This window comes from Pagrus major, chromosome 11 (genome assembly GCF_040436345.1).
Source record: "Pagrus major chromosome 11, Pma_NU_1.0".
Lineage (NCBI taxonomy): Eukaryota > Metazoa > Chordata > Actinopteri > Spariformes > Sparidae > Pagrus > Pagrus major.
The window spans coordinates 13501953-13519725 of record NC_133225.1 but is presented as its reverse complement, the minus strand read 5'-3'; the positions used below and the strand labels follow the sequence as shown (position 1 = coordinate 13519725).

Sequence of the window (17773 nt, the reverse complement as noted above, 5' to 3'; positions counted from 1 at the left end):
GAACCCCATTTTGTGTACCCATGAGATTATAAATACTCTCCCAAATATCAATTAATTTTATTGTGAAAGATATGCCTAATTTTGGAAAGAAAAAAATAACTTTTTAATTGATCACCAGAAGAATATATTTACACTGCATATGCCAGTTGAAGTCAAGCAAACAATTAGAGGAACTATTAATTTCTTGATTCAATTACGCTCATTGATATCGCAGCTATCAACGTCAAAACAGAAAACAAAAAAACAAAAAAAAACACGAAAAGGCAGACCTTAAGGCGAACGGCGCCCTCTCATTGGCTGCCGGCAGCGTCAGTCAGGCCTGGCCCCGCCTCTTCCCCCCGGACCATGCTCGGTTGAGTCGTCGGGTTGAGCAGGAGTGCGGTTGGAGTGCGAGAGGGTCGCGGCCGCGATGATCTGACAGATGAAATAGCGAAAAAAAGAAAGAGAAGGCGGGCGTCCTCCCACACAAAACAATGTTCCCCAAAGGCAAAGGCACCCCGGTGCCGTCGGACGGCCAGGCACGAGAAAAGTAAGCCCAGAAACGTTTATTATTGTGTGTTTTTCGCCTCGTAAGTTTTTCCCTCTTGCTCTCTGTTGTTCGCTGGACGGGCTAGCAAGAGGCGATTTCCTCCTACCGAGAATGGAATTGAATGAACCGCCTTGTCTGCTCGCCATTCCTCCCCTGAGCTGTGTTTCTGCTACCTTTGGCTTATTGCTGTCTCCTAACACCGATTCCGACAGCAGTTTGGTTGTTTTTCAGCGGGCGGTTGTCTCATATTTTTGCGGATATTCAGTCGAGAGCACGGAGAGGAGAAAACAATAACATCGCCTTGCCACACAGTACATTGTTTTCTCTGTTGCGCTCTAGATGGGCTACGTTTTTATTTCCCTCAGCCCCATCAGTGCCACCAGGATACTGTACCAAGCTAATACACAGCAGGCTGGTGCTGTGTGTGTGTTTTTTTTATTTTTATTTTTTTCTTTACAGTTAACATCACGACGTTAAATTGTACTGTTGCTTTAGCACTTTCTTCCAACCTCCTCATTGTAGTGAATACTAACCAGGTCTTGGTTACACAGTCCCCATTTAATTTTTTGGCATAGGCTATTTGGCAGCCATTGTTCAGGGGGCCTGTACCCGACTCTGGTCACTCAGGGAGCCAGTTGAAGAAGATTTAACCAGCAGTTTGACGTTTATTTGTTGCCAGTTTGTTGAATTAAAATAATGCTGTTGTTTTTTCTTTTCTCCCCACACAGGTTGGCTCTGTATGTCTATGAGTATTTGCTACACATAGGAGCACAGAAGTCTGCACAGACCTTTTTATCAGAGGTATGTGCAATTTAGGGGAAAAGTTTCACCATGCTAGAGTGCCATTTCTACATTTTAAACACTTTTAGGAACAACAATATTAAAATGTACATAATTTGCAACCAATTTTCTAGATCCGATGGGAGAAAAACATAACACTTGGAGAACCTCCTGGATTCCTACACTCCTGGTGGTGGTAAGGGATAATGTTCTTGTCTTCATGTAACATGTCCAGGGGTTGTTTGTGTGGTTTTGTTTGCTTCATGGCCTGTCTTGTCCACAGTGTATTCTGGGACTTGTATTGCGCTGCGCCAGAGAGGAGAGAGACATGTGACCACTCCAGCGAAGCAAAAGCCTTCCATGACTACGTGAGTAGTGCTTACACTGTTGCACAGGTTGCTCTGTCTTCTTCTGCTAAAGAAGACAACAACTTTTCTATCAAGGCTAAGGCGTGGTGTAAATAATGCGCCTCCAACTCGGGTTGTGCAATGAGTTAGAATTTTTCTTTTGTTGGAGCAAATAACTCATAATCTCTGTTTGTCAACATTCAAGTCCTGACAAAATCTCGCACATTGCCCTTCATGGGTGATACAGCTGCCATACTTGATGTTACCACGATTCCCATTTAGCTCAAAATGTTTTAATGATTCACCCTAAAAAGATGTCTGTCTGATATTGGCTTCCTTTGTATTCCTTGCTGCACTTTTGTTTTGGCTGTATTTAACTGCTGCATGCAAATTGGGCCAGTATTTTTTTTCTCCTCCTGAATTTACGATCGGTCATCTTGCCCTGTCAGTGGGTCGAATGATGCGCCCAACAATGAGCTTTATGGGCTTCTGGGAAAATGATGCTGATGTCAGCACATCCTGAGTCAGACCTGTCGAGCGATTCCCCCTCATCCGCGCCACGCTTGAACTCCCTGCCTCAGTTGTGAAGACGAATAAGAACCTGCTGTGTGTCATGCACACAGCTTGATTTTTGACAAAGACCTCCAGCTGACCTGATGTGCAGTACCTCAAGTGCATGCCAAAGCATATTACCTGCAATGATAAAATCCTAATGGGTTTGAAACTGAAGAACTGCAGGGGCAGTCTCAGATCCAAAATCTATGTCGCTCAGGAGTGCATCCTCTTATGACAGCGCTTCTATATTTGCATGGTACGGGTGTTTTGCATCCTGATAACTATGCCATTTTAGAAACTTTTTTTTCTTCATGTGCTGCATTGTTTCCAGCTTTGAGTCAGCATTCAAAAGGAACATCAAAAAGAGCCTCATGAGGATCAAAGAACGTGTGAACTGCTTGTCAGTGGCTTCTGCCTTTCCCATCTTTGTGATTCTCCCGAAGAAACGAGACGGGCAGCTGATGTCAATAAAATAAAGATACTTATTCAGGTTTTCCTGCATCAGCGCAGTCAAACAAAGTCGTTAGAGGTTAAGGAGTCCTCTCAGGATGACTGATACACAGCCAAATTTCTAGGCAGTTTGGTTATGTACCAGATGAGATGGGGTTAAAACGGAGATGTTGGTCCTGCTCTTGGCAGAAAGGGTTGTCAGGGTAACAGGCCTCCTGATCTGGCAGGTGACCTGGGAGCCAGGAGAGAGGCTACAGCGTGGCTCTGCCCGTTCAGGAACCACCATCCTTATTATTGTAACTCATGCAGACAAAGGAGGAGTGCATTTTGCTTGAAACTGGCCTTCTAATCACACAGCAAGCTTTATAGTAATTGATTGCAATATTGTTGAGTGCTTGATTTCAGAAATCTTCATCTGTTATGCAGAAACAGTGTTTCTGATCATTATTTACATATCATATTGCTATACGTTAGATTTTCTCTGTATTAAGCTATTTTGCGATAACACCTGAACTCATATTTTTTAAATAATTTAGCAGCCTCCTCAGTCCAGCTCTGAAAGATTAAACAACACAAAATAAGCTGTTAGATCGCAGCCCGTGGTTTGACTGAGACCATTTCCATAACATGGAAAACATTAAGCAAATGAGGAAACAGTGAAACGTCAGTCTGGGCTGTGTGCTGCTGTGGTGAAGAGCTTTGAGAGTTTCTGTGTGGCTGGCTCTCCCCGACATCTTGTGGTTGCCCTTCGCTCTGATGTTGGTTCTCCTTGTGTTCATTTGTGGATGTTGGTGGTCAGGCAAGTGTGTGTGTGTGTGTGTGTGTGTGTGTGTGTGCGTGGACAGTACAAGTCCTTGGACCCTCGCCTTTGTCTAGGTGTGGGGGAGGTGAGCGTTGCTCTGTTAGCCGGCAGGACTCGTAAAGCCCCGGCGGGCCTGATGAACGCTCCCCGAGGGGCCCCGTCGCCATGGCGTCAGCGCCTGATTGATGGCTGTCACAGAGCTGAGGGGCAGATTGGGAAAAAGGAAAGGGGAGTGGCACTGTGGCATATGCCCAGCATCCACCGCCGCCGAGGAGGAGCTGAGGGAATATAAAGAGGAGGGGGTTGGGGAAAGGAGAAGTGGAGGGGACCTGTGAGAAGTAACTAGAGAGGGAGAGAGAGGGAGCATCCAGTCTGGATCCAGACTGGGTTTTATGATGTTGATTGATGGTTAAACATTTACAAGCTAAACACAGGGGCTGGTTTCTTTTGAGCGTCGGTTCCAGTGGAAGAAGTGAGGCTGTTAAGAGCACGCTAGGTCAGGAGTCGTCAGTTGGGTGGTCCACATCACTTCTCCTACATCCCCTTTTACATATAAATTTTTTTTCTCCTTCTTTTTGTGTCTCTCTTTTTGTATACGCATGCTTTTCACATTTACCTCCCAGTCAAACTCTTGGTCATCCTCACCCTCTTTACTTTTTTTCTCTCCCCCTATGACAAACTGTAACCTCAGTTAACTGTTGTGGGTTGGTACACTATGGAACTGATTCTGGTCGTCAGAGAATCCTTTGTAGTAGGAAGGCTTGTTTATTTTCCAAAACCTGTGTTGAACATACGGCATGTGGTCTGAAATAAAACATAAGGAAATAAATGGTCTTGAATAGGGATTTGCACGACTGGTCGATTAAATGTTGTTACCCTCTCTAGCACCAGAAATACTAGCTGGTTAAACTCATTCCTATTTTATTAATGTACACAATATGTAACATTTCCACACTGAAATGTTTGAAAATTACTAGCGGTTTGTTATAGATTCCTGAGTTGTGTACTTGGATTATCTTTAGTGTTTACAGCAATGTTCGAACCAAAAAATACCCTAATTTTATTAGTTTTCATTACCTCGCCTGTTGCTACAACATTCAGGGAAACATTAGATGATAGAACAGAGAGTAAGTAAATTAAGTTGTCAACATGACTTAACGTAAATACAAATTTAATATATTAACTTGTCCGTGAACATTTCTGCAAGTCACTTCAGAAAGATTTTCAGTGGTTGTTAAACAATGAAGACAACAACTCCCATGATCCCTCGCTACTTCACTACATTACCAAACTATGTCTTTGGTGTTCATTGTTTTGATAGAGAAACCTCTAGCAGCAGATATAAAACACTGTCCGTTTAAATTACATGGGCATAATTTGCACTGAAACATCATCGTCTTCCCATTCAAAATGTTTTATAACAAGCATCCGTTATTAGCGTTAACAATGTCAGTTAACTGTAGCATCTTAGATGTTATGCAACCACCCTCCACCAGGGTGCCAGCGAGATTAAACTCCAATTTGGTTATTGAAGAATGTGATTAACAACTTCAAATTGCTCTTAATTTTTGGGATAATGTTAAACCGTACAGATTAAAGTGTGCTCAGCTCTGACTGTTTCCTGAACGTTATATTGCTTTTAGACTAGTCTAATAGTCTTCAGTTTAAACTTCTGTTTAAACGTCAGGGAAGGAATGTTAGGAACATCCTTAGTCTCAAATTTAATTATAAATCCAAATAAAACAAATGTGACAGTTACTTCTATTTACAATAGCTATTAGGTACACTTGGGTTATATATAGGTACTTTTTATGTTTAGCAAGTAGGCCTTAATATTTACAGATTGCTTAATCAGGGAAATAATAAACATTTAAACTATGCACCAATAAAGCAATATAGCTCTAGCAAACAATAATATACAGACTCTTCTGGCAAACCATAATAGTACTACATCAACTTTCGTACACCACCAATGTGTGTCCCTCTCCCCGCTCTTTCTTTGTTTTTGAAAGGAGTGCATGAGCACATCCGCCGCCACTCTGGCCTTTTGTGACCTCCTTCAGTGATTCAAGAATCCAGTGGAAATTTGTTTGGCTCGTGTGCTCTTTAAGTACACATATATACACGCTGAATCATGGAGGGTGAGGGGAGGCTAACTTATAGGAGGTCCCCTGGGGAGTTGTAAGGAAGGCCCCAGACAAGAGCTTTGTAGCCCGGGGCAGGGCTGAGACATCTGCCCCCTTTCCTGTACCAGAGAGTCTGTTAGCGGTGAGATGTGGTTCGTTCAGAGCGAAAGCAGCATCAGGCTGTTTGGGACAGTCCAGCAGTCACAGCTGTGGGCTTTAGTGGGACTTGATAAAGATCTAACACAACATGCCTGGAAACCTGCCATGCACGTTACCTTTCAGTCGGGCAAACAGTTTGTGACTTCTGTTTCTTGTTTTATGACTTTGTGGTCAATACCTTAAGTACAGCTTTGTTTTACTTCATTATTTCCTTGCAGGGGAGCGAAACAATCTGCAGTTGTTGTTTCACTGTGAAGGGGCCAGACAATGTGGTTGTTTTCTGAAACTAGCCATAAACTATAGTTCAGTCTTTGTCTATAATGAACAATAAACTTCTTCCCCCCAGAATGTCCTAATGCCTTCAGGTTTAAATATAACACACACTTTCTGAGAGTTACATAACTACTTACTACTGATCTTGATCAAAATATTTCCCACCCAGAAGAGCAATTTATCAACTTATCTTTATGCAACTGATAACTTAAATATGCATTAAACTGTAAAAATTAAGCCTGGGACATAGATCCACTGCCAATGTCTGTCCAATTGACGCACAGGACTACTGATGGTTACAATATAAGCACTTGTAGACCTAACTTAGATCCCCTGAGTAAAAACTAAGGATCAGCGCTGTGCCTATGACACAAAAAAATATCCTATGATGGCTAGTGAAGACTTTAATAGATAAACACATGGCTTTGTGTGAGGCATTCATGCTGTTTGGAGCTGATCAAGTTGGACAAAAGTACCTATTTTAGCTTAAGAATATACACAAATGCCAAATCTAAATAAATCCTCTCCTTCATTAAATATGAGGTTTCTACAGGGTGGTGGTATTGCTTGTGAGGAAGTAGTAAAGTACTAGTTACCATGAGTTTGGCGAGGTCAGAACTATGAATAACCCCTTTACCATATAATGCAACTGACTTATGAAACTCTTTATGGTGTACTCAACATGGTGGACAGAATAAGAGGGGTCTGCAGGAGTGTCTAGAAAGCTTGATGTTAATAAGGCATGGGGAACTGCTCACAATACTCTCACTTAAATATATGCATCGGAAACTTGTTCCTATTCTTGCAACAACACCTTGAACAAGGTTCCCAGTCTGTGATCATAATGCTTTTTATTGCCGTCATAAACCATAAAGCAGTATGTAATCATTTAAAAGAGTAAAACAGTAGAAATAACACTGAAGCTGTAGATCTTGAGATTTTCCTTTCCCAAAGTGTTTTAACTGCATCACTGCTGTTTAAAAAAAGTCATTTTCTGTTATTGTCACAGTTCTACTTTGATTATGAGCTCCTAAGATGCTTATCAAAAACATTTTTTGGAAAATGAATGGAAATAATCGAAATAGTTAGCCAGAGTTTTTGTGTGTTGGTCTACCAGTCAGGCCAGGAAGGTTAGATGTGGTAATTGCTGGATGACTCCTTCCAAGTCAGGCGGGATGGGATCTTAACTTCAATCTTGTTTACTTGCGTATTGATAGCTTGTCTGGGCAGCTCAATTCTTGCAAAACAGGTAGTTTTTATATATGGACATTTTTGGATTTGGTTATATTTCCAGCAGTTGTAATGTTTACACTCCCAATATGGTGCTGTCTTTGACAACAGATTATGTGACAAAAAGACTGCTGAACTAGATTTTCCTAATTCAGTGGCAATGTATTAAAAATCTTGGTCAGATGATAGAGATACTATATATGTATATTGTCAATATACTGAATATTGACGGGTAATGTCAATGTGAATTGTAATCTCTCAGGCAGATATGCTTGTATGCTAAATTTGTGTGGTCAGTGTGTTCTATTTATACCATAGTCTCACTGGTCAGGGCCTGCTCACCTGTTTTATAGCTAAAAAAACCCAGCAGTGTTCAGAGCCTCAGTCGCTTACAATGATGCCATGAGGATGTTATTTTTTATATCACATCTTAGGTTGCCAGTCATTTGATTGTCAGCATGAATGTTGCCTCGTATCAGGCAGAGATAAGAAACCCAGTGAATAAGTGTATTTGTGAGTGGATAAGGTAGAAATGGCATAATTGATTGTAAATCCTACCTAAAGCTCCTCGTTATACTTCAGAGATTGGTCGACTCTGTGCTTTGTGTGTCATATATGTGTGTTTCCGTTTGAAATTAGTTGCGCTCAATACTAGATTTTTAGTGCTGATGCACGTACCGATATTTGGGATTAAAAAATTCTGATCGATAAATCGGCCGATATTCATCTTTTTTTTTTTTGCAATGATCCTTCAAATGTGGTTATCAAACCCTTCTGACAGAGAGATGTATTAGAGGCAGGATATTTTACTAATAAGACCTTGGTGCATTAAAACGGATATTTTAACGAGAATTGAATAATTATAGTACCAAGTACCCAATCCTCTTTTTCTGCAACATAAAATCGGAACTAAACGTTTTCATATCTGCGGATTTCGGACAACTTACGTGCTGTTAACGATATATCTGTGACAGGCCAAAGTGGAACTTGACTTGGACTTTTAACAAATAAAAAACGTCAGAAAAAAAGTCTTTTCCTCTGCCTTTGGTAAAAAAGCATCACAGACAAGTTGCAACTCAGTGGGATCATATTCGATTTTGATGTTTTCTGGGTGTATGAGCAATTTTCTTAAGTCAGTTCTCATCAGGCAATGAATTTGAGTGAGTCATTGCAGATTGTCCGACGTCTGTATCTTAACCCATTAAAAATTAATTTAGTTCAGATTTATTTTGACACAGATTTACCAAATTCTGAGAGCAACCTTTTCTACATTAACTGGCTGGTAGTTGCGAGTAACTGGTCGAGATGGGTGAGGAAGTACATGGAGCGCAGATTAAATCTATGGAGCAGCTGAAACTTCCTCTCCTACACATTTATAGCAGTGTGCTTTTGTTTAAAAATAAGGGCTTAGATGTTAGCCAGGTTTGAGAATTTCTCAGTCTTGCATCTCCCTATTGGCACCACCTAGTAAAGAAATAGGTTTTACAGGCTGTCTGTGTCTCTGTGTCCGTGTCCCAGTGGTGGTGGGGCCTGATGAGACATGACTTCTCCCTGTGGCCTCACTTCTCTCCTTGCTGAGGTATTTCACAGTGGCCCTGCAGCCTGAGCAGATATAATTAGGGGGGGTGCAGTCAATATCAGGGAGTGTGTTGGCTATTGACCAATGATGTCTAAAGAGCTCTGTACAGAGACAAGGCTTGTTTTGTGTGTATAAGTTCTGGTACATCCATCCCTGTAGTAATCATTGTTCTTTGCGAATGTCTACACTTTAACACGAGAGAACTGCACATTAACAAATGAGGCCGAAGGCGCTTCTCTCGTTCTGTAGCTGTTCTTTGGATGCGAAACCCCACAGCTCTGAGGACATTAGCCCATCTCAGATTGCTTCAGCTACAGGGAAGAAAAACTCAGTCAATTAGGAGCGTGTGACCGAAGCAAATGGCACATTAGTGAATTAGGGCTGCGGTTTGAGCAGGAAATCGGCCCAGCAAGCCCCTGCTGTGCAGCAGCACTTTGGAGACACTGACTCAGTGAATCCCACCAATACTTATCTGATCCACTCGATTCTGGATCAGCAGGGTTCAGAAACCTCAATAAAGGACCCCATTAACATACTGGAAACCCACAGATGATGCAGGTCTACTGAAAGTATGGTAGTGTCTTTCCCTTTGACGATGAGTCAAAGGTTGGTTAAATGATGTTTAAACAGCAATTACATTGAATGAATTTCATTAAGTGTGTACAAGGCTCACCTTGGACACACAATGCACATTAACCCATTCAGATCGATAGGTAACACAGGGTTAGCCTGCATCACTGTGTTTGTCCAAGAGAATATTCGATTCCTCAGATGTGCTCCTCCTGTGAGAGAAAATAGGTCTCCAACAACGTCATTTCATCTTCATGTGAAAGTTCCATATGTGTACTGAGATTGCATTTTGTCTTAACTGGTCAATTTATCATGTGCAGCACAATTAGAGGTTGTGATGTTGCTCTCCTTTGTTTCAGAGTGCAGCAGCAGCACCCAGTCCTGTGATGGGAGGAATACCCCCTGGTGAGGGCATGCCAGGAGGACCCATGCCACCTGGTTTTTTCCAGGTCAGCCAATCAACACATTGATACTGTCTGTTACTGTTAGGAATTCTCTTAAATTGACTTCGCCCCGATATTTACCAATAAATCACTTCATAATCAACGATCAAAATGTTCCTAGCTCCAGACTCCAGCTTTGTAAAATGCTGTCATATGAAGCTGTAGCTCTCCACATACACTGCTTTTGTCTTTTGTTTTGCTCCAGTCTGCTCAGTGAACTTGTAGTAAATAGTCATAGACGTTCTGTCTGGCTGAGCCCCTCCAGTGCTGTAAACAGGCAGGCGTGGCCTGGCCATTTTCCCTAATGGAGAAATCGAAAGGTGCAGCACCTACTGTAAATCAATATCTCGTGAGGATAAACTCTTGGCAGGCAACGGTGTGGAACTGTGGCTCTTAAGAGGTGACATAAAATCCCAATGCTGCTCTGCCTCTGCTAGACCAACCTATTCACTTTAAATCCACCAGCTTATTATGTACTAGAAGCCACAAAGGCGTGACTCATTATGTGATCATGTTAATATCAGGAAAGACATTCTACATTGATACATGAACGCACACACTCATACTTTCCATACCAGAATCCATTGGAGGAGGCTCAATTAGACCCCTCACTCTCTGTCAGATCAGCAACATTAGCGACACAGTGCCGGTGTTTAGTGTTGTTATACAGCTAATTGCATAGAGCTTAATTGACGCTGTTAATTCAGGGAAATTAGCTCTGATAACATGCTGCATGCAGCAGGCTTCTTAATGTCTTGACTGACAGGCAAAAGAGCACACATCCTCTCTGTCTCTTTTCTCTCATCCAAGGCTAAGCCATTTGCTTGCTCTTCTCTGCTCAGTCGCTCTCTTTATCTGTGTTTGTTACATTAAAATGAGCAACTTATTTTGGACATTTTTACATTTTTTTGCGCCACACTTTGGTTCTTGCACTCCAACTGTCCTCTGCCCTGCAGTAACCCTGCTTCTCTCTGCCCCTCTTTTCTGTTTCTCGCCCCATCTTTCTCTCTTCGTCTCATCCTCCCTTCTCTCCCTCCTCTTATCTTCCTCCTTGCCTCTTTTATTTTGTGCGATGCCACAGGGTCCACCTGGTCCCCAGGGCTCTCCTCACCCTCAGCCTCCTCCCCCTAACAGTATGATGGGACCTCACAGTCAGGTAACACTCCCTCTCCCTCTTTCTCTCTTTTTCTCTGTTTATGCTATCTGCCATTTGGGAACGCTGCTTTTCGACGCTGATGCTTCATGCTTTGGCATTCGTCTCAGCTCAGTGCTTTATGCTGCTTCCAATATTCACCAAACATGATGTTAAGAAATTATTCATTTTGAGAGAAGTCTGTCACTTCCTCATTGAAATCTCATGGAGCGATGTTGTTTCTGTCGTAGTCATTCATGTCGCCTCGCTTCGCTGGAGGCCCGAGAGGTCCTCCCATCAGGATGGGCAACCAGGTAGAGTACACACACACACACACACACACACACACACACACACTATGGATGCAAAATGCATAGCACACATGTAAAACTGAAGTTTCATTGGGTCTAGAGCTGAGACGATTCATCGATTAGTTGCAAACTATTAACCTGAATTTGAAATTTGAATGTGAATATTTTCTGGTTTCTTTACTTCTCTATGACGGTACTGAATCTTGTTGTACATTTACAATGACAATAAAGGTATTCTCTACATTCTCTAAACTGAATATCTTTGGGTTGGGGACAAAACAAGACATTTGAGGGTGTCATCTTGAGCTTTGGAAAACACTAATCGACATTTTTGACAAGTAATCAACCAACATATCAACAATGAAAGTAATTGTTAGTTGCAGTCATAATTGGGTCTTCGTATCTGATCCCCTGCAGCCACCAGGTGGAGGACCAGGCCCTCATCCCATGCTGCCCAGCATGGACCCCACACGACCACAAGGTGTGACTCAGTACTGTTTTCACTTAAGCTACATATAAGAAATTATTTCCTGGCTTCTCCCCTCATATACATTTTTTCCCCCTCTAGGCCATCCTAACTTGGGACCCATGCAGAGAATGAGTGGCCCACGAGGCATGGGACCCATGGGGCCCGGCCCTCAGGTAGGCTGTTCTACTCACTAGGAATAATATCACCATTGCCTTGATGACCCATTAGCTATGGTTCTTTACTAAACTGGTTTAAATACTGTACCAAATCCAAACCAACCTTAAATCCTAAGATTTGATGATTTTTCTTTTGTTTCTTCTCAGAACTTTGGTGGTGGGATGAGGCCTCCACACAACACCATGGGTCCTGGTATGCCAGGAGTTAACATGTGAGCCTTTTCTTTTTTAGAATTTTTAAATGTGTTCCATCAAAAAGTCTCTCAACTTTAATGCATTATCCAACTAAAATTTTCATTGGTCCTATCATCCAGGGGCCCAGGGACAGGCCGGCCATGGCCCAATCCCAACAATGCCAACTCTGTGAGTACAAATATACACACACAGACGCCCAGAAAAATGTTGGGTCAGATTGCAGTCAGTCTAATGTGCTCCAAGGTTCTAGTCTGGGATGTAATTGTAGTATTATGTGTCAAGGTTTCCACAGACAGATGGACAGACGGCCGTAATGATATTAGGATGATCAAATGATGAATGATGACATTTTGAGGTATAGAACGGGTTTGCACTCGCCCATTTCTGGTCTGTAATGTTTGTGTTTTTGGTTTCAGATGCCTTACTCATCACCCTCTCCTGGTGCATATGGGGTGAGAACACATCCTGGCATATTAACTTACACACATTATGTGCATTTCAGCTTAAGAAAATAAGATTTTATAGATAATTTTAACATGTAAACTTGTAATTTATCATTTTTTTAATTTATTCTCCACAGGGTGCTTCTGGAGGTGGGGGGCCCCCAGGAACTCCCATTATGCCCAGCCCTGCAGGTTAGTGCCTCTGTTAGCTAAGCTGATAATCAGTAACCTTTTCATGCACTATCCAGTACCAATTATATGTATGATTGCACCTTTTTCAGACTCAAACAACTCTGGTGACAATTTGTACACCATGATCAACACTGGACCCGGCAACCGAAATAATGTATGTTCCTTCTCATCATTCTAAGTGTGGATATTTTGAACATTGAGTTAAATAGAAGTAGCATTAGTCTCATTATCATAAATCTGTATTACTTATATCCCTTTTGGACCAAGCCCACAGCCCATAACGTTGTCCGGCAATCTGTTTTAACAGCACACCTAAACATTAAGGTCAGCCCTGTGAATGTAATGCCGGTCATTGAAAAAAGAAGTGGTTGACAGATGACAACAATTAAGCAGCTGAGGTGTTCAGTGTGAGCTTCACTGATCGTTGTGTAAAGCTTGTACCATTAACTAAACACCTGACCTCTACCATCATAACACAGTCCTTTGTTTAATGGCTGCTTTCAGCTGGTGGGACAGTGACGATTTCCATCCTCTGGTCTATACATCCATGTTGCTAGGAAAATAAATTTCATGCTTGTTGGAGTTAGAAATTATTATATATATTTCTTACTTAATTGAAGGTTTGTACAAAGTATTTAAAGTTTAGAAAATGCTTAATTAATTAACCTAAAGTCTTTTAATATTTGAAATGAAACAATACCATCATCATATTTGTTTGACGTTGAAATTAGCAAGAAATAAACAATCATGATTAAAACATAAAATCAATCTGAACAGCTGGTTAAATAAACAAAGTGATCAACACATTGATTGCTGTCGGTATAAAGGCATTTTCTAAACTTCATTTTTTATTTATTGTTATCTGATGATGAAGACTTCGAGAGTCTGGACATTTTTGTAGGTACCTGGGAAGTGCTTAAAAAAATGCTTGAATCGCATATATCACCCAGAGCCTCTGCTGTTGAGAGAAAGGAAACTACAGAAAAAATCCCACTGGACATAATTTTTTAAAAAATAACTCAAGGATTTGATGTTTATGCTTTATTAAATAGTTTATTTAACAATGTTCAGCTGGTTTGCAAAAAAAGTAGTTTTAGTTGACGCCTAAGCACATATTCCTGAGTTGCACCCAGAGATCTGGAATAGACATTTTTATAGAAACAAAACAAATACACTTGTTATAGTGGTTCCATTAGTGTTTGTTATTTGATACTGTAGGCTACTGTTTCAGCCACTGACTCTCTTGGAGCTGAAATGATCAGAACAAAGGTTTTTCAGTTAGAAGAGGGACTGAGGTTCACAGTAGCAGAAATAAGTATATGCACTGTGTCGTACCTGAGTTCCTGTTTATGTCACTTTTATTTTGAGCCTACTAGTCTGTGGTATGGTTGACTTCCAGTTAGATGCTAACTTGTGGTTACTGAGTCCATGCTGTCCTCTTTTCCCTCCAGTTCCCTATGGGCCCCGGCTCTGACGGACCCCTGGGAGCCATGGCTGGGATGGAACCACACCACATGAACGGGTCACTAGGTAACACCACTCACGACAACACACTTACTAACACAACACGGACATATTTCTTCAAACTAAATGAGGAAAATATATTGTGTTTCAGGTAGAGCCACTGCATTAAAATCACCACATGATACCAAATATTGTTTTTCATTTTGTTTCATTGTCAGGCTCCGGTGATATGGATGGAATGAACAAGGTAAATAGTGTAACCATGCAGATTGTTTTTGCACTGAGAGCATAATCTTGACCAGAGTGAAATTTTATACATTTAAAACACTGTGCACTCTTTGTCTCCAGAATTCCCCAAACAATTTAAGTGGCATTAGTAATCCTCCTGGGACCCCGAGGGATGACGGGGAGCTGAGTGGAAACTTCCTCCACTCCTTTCAGAGCGAGAACGTAAGTCTCCGCTTCGCTCCTCAGCTAACATCACTGGACTGTAATTGTGCTTTGATGAAGCCGGAGCTAGAGCACTATTGACCACACAGTGAAGCCACAGTCGCAGCATATTAACATCAGACTACAGTGTGGAGAGCCAGCTGGTGGTGAAAAGGTGTTTTAATCCTCTCTTCTCTGTGCCTCCATAGTACTCTCCAACCATGACGATGAGTGTGTGACCCGCCCCTCCACCCCACACCGACATTATTTGCCATCATTCCGAGGATCTGAACTCACTATAGGACACGGCCAAAACACATCAGCACCGAATCAGGGACAGGCGCCATTTTGGTTCCACACTAACGCCAGAATGCTGATCGGAGAAAAATGGAAATGGCTGGCGACTACTGCTCCTTGCTCAAAATGAAGGACAATTTCTCCATTTATCACAACCCCGAGTGTGACAAAACCAGCTACTGAAAATGCATACATGACACGTTTTATGTTCTTTGCAGAGCCCCCCCGCCCCCATCCTTCTCTCCATAACCCTCTCAGTCCCTCTCAACTCTAGAGCGAAGAGAGAAAAAAAGGTTGAAGTTTACCTCTTGTACTTTTTAATTATTGCTTTGTGGTGCAAGATGTGCAGGAAATGTCTCCGCTTTTGTCACTTAAAACACTGGAGAGTGTGTATATGCATTGTGAGCTTGGAAAGTCTTTGTCTTGTCATTTTACTTATCGCCATGCATACTGTGTCACACAAGTCAGTTGACATAGGACTCAGATTTCTTGCCTTTTACTCTGTGGCCACCTTTTATGAATAATGTACTATTCTTCCCAATGCCCACCCTTCTATTTAAAGAGGTTTGTAAAGGGGAAAAGACTTGAAAGAACGGCTTTTATTGTGATGAAATTTCACAGTATGTAAGTGCTCAGATGGTTCTTACAATGTCAAATTGATCCCGTTCGATCAGTCTCTTATCATTGACAGCGATGCGATTCTGCACTCTTGGCTGTTTTTAATTTAAACGGCTGGATTGCTGTTGTGTCCCGTCAAGGGAAACCAGACGTCAACATAAGAAGTGAGTGCATGAATGCTGAGAATCTGTGTACAACATACTACCTAGTGCTGCTCTTCTCTATGTGGACACCTGCTTTAAGATGTGGTGTATATCTCTTTACCTGTCTGTGCTTAACACTCTGTGCTCTTCATCGTCGTAGCCTTCCGTGTTATTTCCAGTTTGGTTGATTATGATGAAAAGGCTATGGATGAGCTGCCCATTTTAATCTCTCTTACATATTGGTTGTTCATACTTCCCTCCTGTATCATTGGTTGTCCCCTTGGCCCTGCCCCCTCTTGCCCACCCTCACATTTTTTAAATATTTTGATACAATCTTTGACTACATATATTGCCCCAGTTATTCAGAGTTAGTCAAAGCTTTCTAAACCGATTCTAGTAGGCATCATTATAAACTTAGCGGCAGTCTTGTAAATGTGATGAGAATTTTTTTTTTCCTGTGAACATTACGCATTATACACATCTGTCCTATGTTGCCTTTATTTGCTGATATTTTTTTATTTCAAATTGAGGAAAGATTGCTTGTTAATATAATTTTACAATAACTTAACTATCTGTGTCCCTTGTTTTTATTTTGCTTGAACATAGTTTCATATTGCATTAGATTTAAACACACAGTTTGTTGTTTCTTCTGCTCGAGAACTCGCCTTCAAAACAGAAGATACAAATAGTGTGGGATCATGGGAGTTGCTTTCTTAATTATTAAACAGCCAACGTTGCTAAAGATAAACTCACTAGAATGGCACACAGAAGAGGGTGTACCTCTGCCAAAGCCCAACAGTCCTCATGCATTCAATCAAGTCTAATCTAATATCAAATAAAACATATTTAATATATTGGATCTGCATCAAAATGTACTCACTCATAGATACCAGCCACCTAAATACGCTTGACTTTTTTCATCAAGATCCATGCTTGTTCCCTGAGAAGTTAATAAAAATGTCGCAAAACGTCGTACCTCACAATGTTAAAGAAAGTGTGAAAAAATTCCTGGATTGTCCCTTTATCTGGACCCACACCATAAGTTAATGGAGTCTGTTTTCTCGACTGAGAGCCATCCTCCATCCAAGTTTAATGGAAATCCATTTAGTTTTTGTGTAATCCTGCTGACTGATGGACATTGACAAAAATATAACGTTGCGGAGGTAACTCTGAAATCAGGCAGAAATGTTCATGGACGATGTTTATATCATTTAATACTGTTTTGAAGTTGTATTCACGTAATGTTTAGGCTCGTTAACGACTTTCTCCCTCGACTCTGCTGGAAGTTATAGAGATCTGAAGAAACGCACCGTTACCCTCAGTAAAATAACAGATTGCTCTGGGTTCGAACATTTTGGAAACATTAAGGATAATGTAAATAAACAGCTCAACAAAATATATCACAAAGGTCTAGTTGTTTTAGACATTTTAATGCAGAAATGTTACATATTATATCTTTAACTAGTAAGTAACTGAAGCAAAGAATATGTTACTAAGTAGTAGCTAAGATTGCGGTCACATCCCCTCTCCATTGACTGCTCCAGCACCACCCACACTAGACCACTACATTTTAATTTGTGGGGATAGTTTTTTTCTTTTTGGAGACACAATCTGAGATATTTTAAATATCACATTTGGAAGGACAATGTGGACATTCAGCAGTTCCCCAAACTGGCACCTGGAAACATCACAGCTCAAATCCTGCATCCAGCAACATCTGGAACTGAAGTTGGGTCGACCTTGGGTCCCTTCAAAATACAGGACAGAGCAGTAGAGTTTTCTGGGTCTAAATCTTACCTGCATTCTGATTACAAACAACCTTACTCACCTGGCTGCTCTCCATCAGCTGTGTCTGGAAAAGGGTTTGCCATCTGAATTTGTCCATGATTCAGTACAGCAGCTGAGGTTATTACACTATTAAATTAAATACTTTTAAGGGCCAATTGATTTTGAAGATGATGCAAATTCAGCCACATGGGTCCCTTTTAAAGTCTTGGAGCCAAAGGGAAAAAAAACCCATAACTCTTATGTCCACTGCCTTCCTGTTGAAGTAAAAATGGC

General features: G+C 41.3%; 1 protein-coding gene across 2 annotated transcripts; it reads left to right on the top strand.

The window, feature by feature from the left end:
• Positions 1 to 345: 345 nt before the first annotated feature.
• On the top strand, positions 346 to 16280 carry ssbp3b (single stranded DNA binding protein 3b). 2 transcript variants are annotated; one of them, XM_073476474.1, is made up of 18 exons: positions 346 to 529; positions 1258 to 1330; positions 1444 to 1505; positions 1593 to 1677; positions 9760 to 9849; positions 10925 to 10999; positions 11227 to 11289; positions 11704 to 11767; positions 11855 to 11928; positions 12079 to 12143; positions 12246 to 12294; positions 12543 to 12578; positions 12707 to 12761; positions 12851 to 12915; positions 14213 to 14291; positions 14444 to 14472; positions 14574 to 14675; positions 14864 to 16280. In XM_073476474.1, exons 1-18 carry the CDS (start codon positions 474 to 476, stop codon positions 14891 to 14893), a joined length of 1152 nt encoding a protein of 383 aa, XP_073332575.1. In that variant the 5' UTR covers positions 346 to 473; the 3' UTR covers positions 14894 to 16280. The 2 variants fall into 2 exon arrangements, with proteins under 2 accessions (XP_073332575.1, XP_073332576.1); XM_073476475.1 differs by lacking the exon at positions 10925 to 10999.
• The last annotated feature ends 1493 nt before the right edge of the window (positions 16281 to 17773 follow it).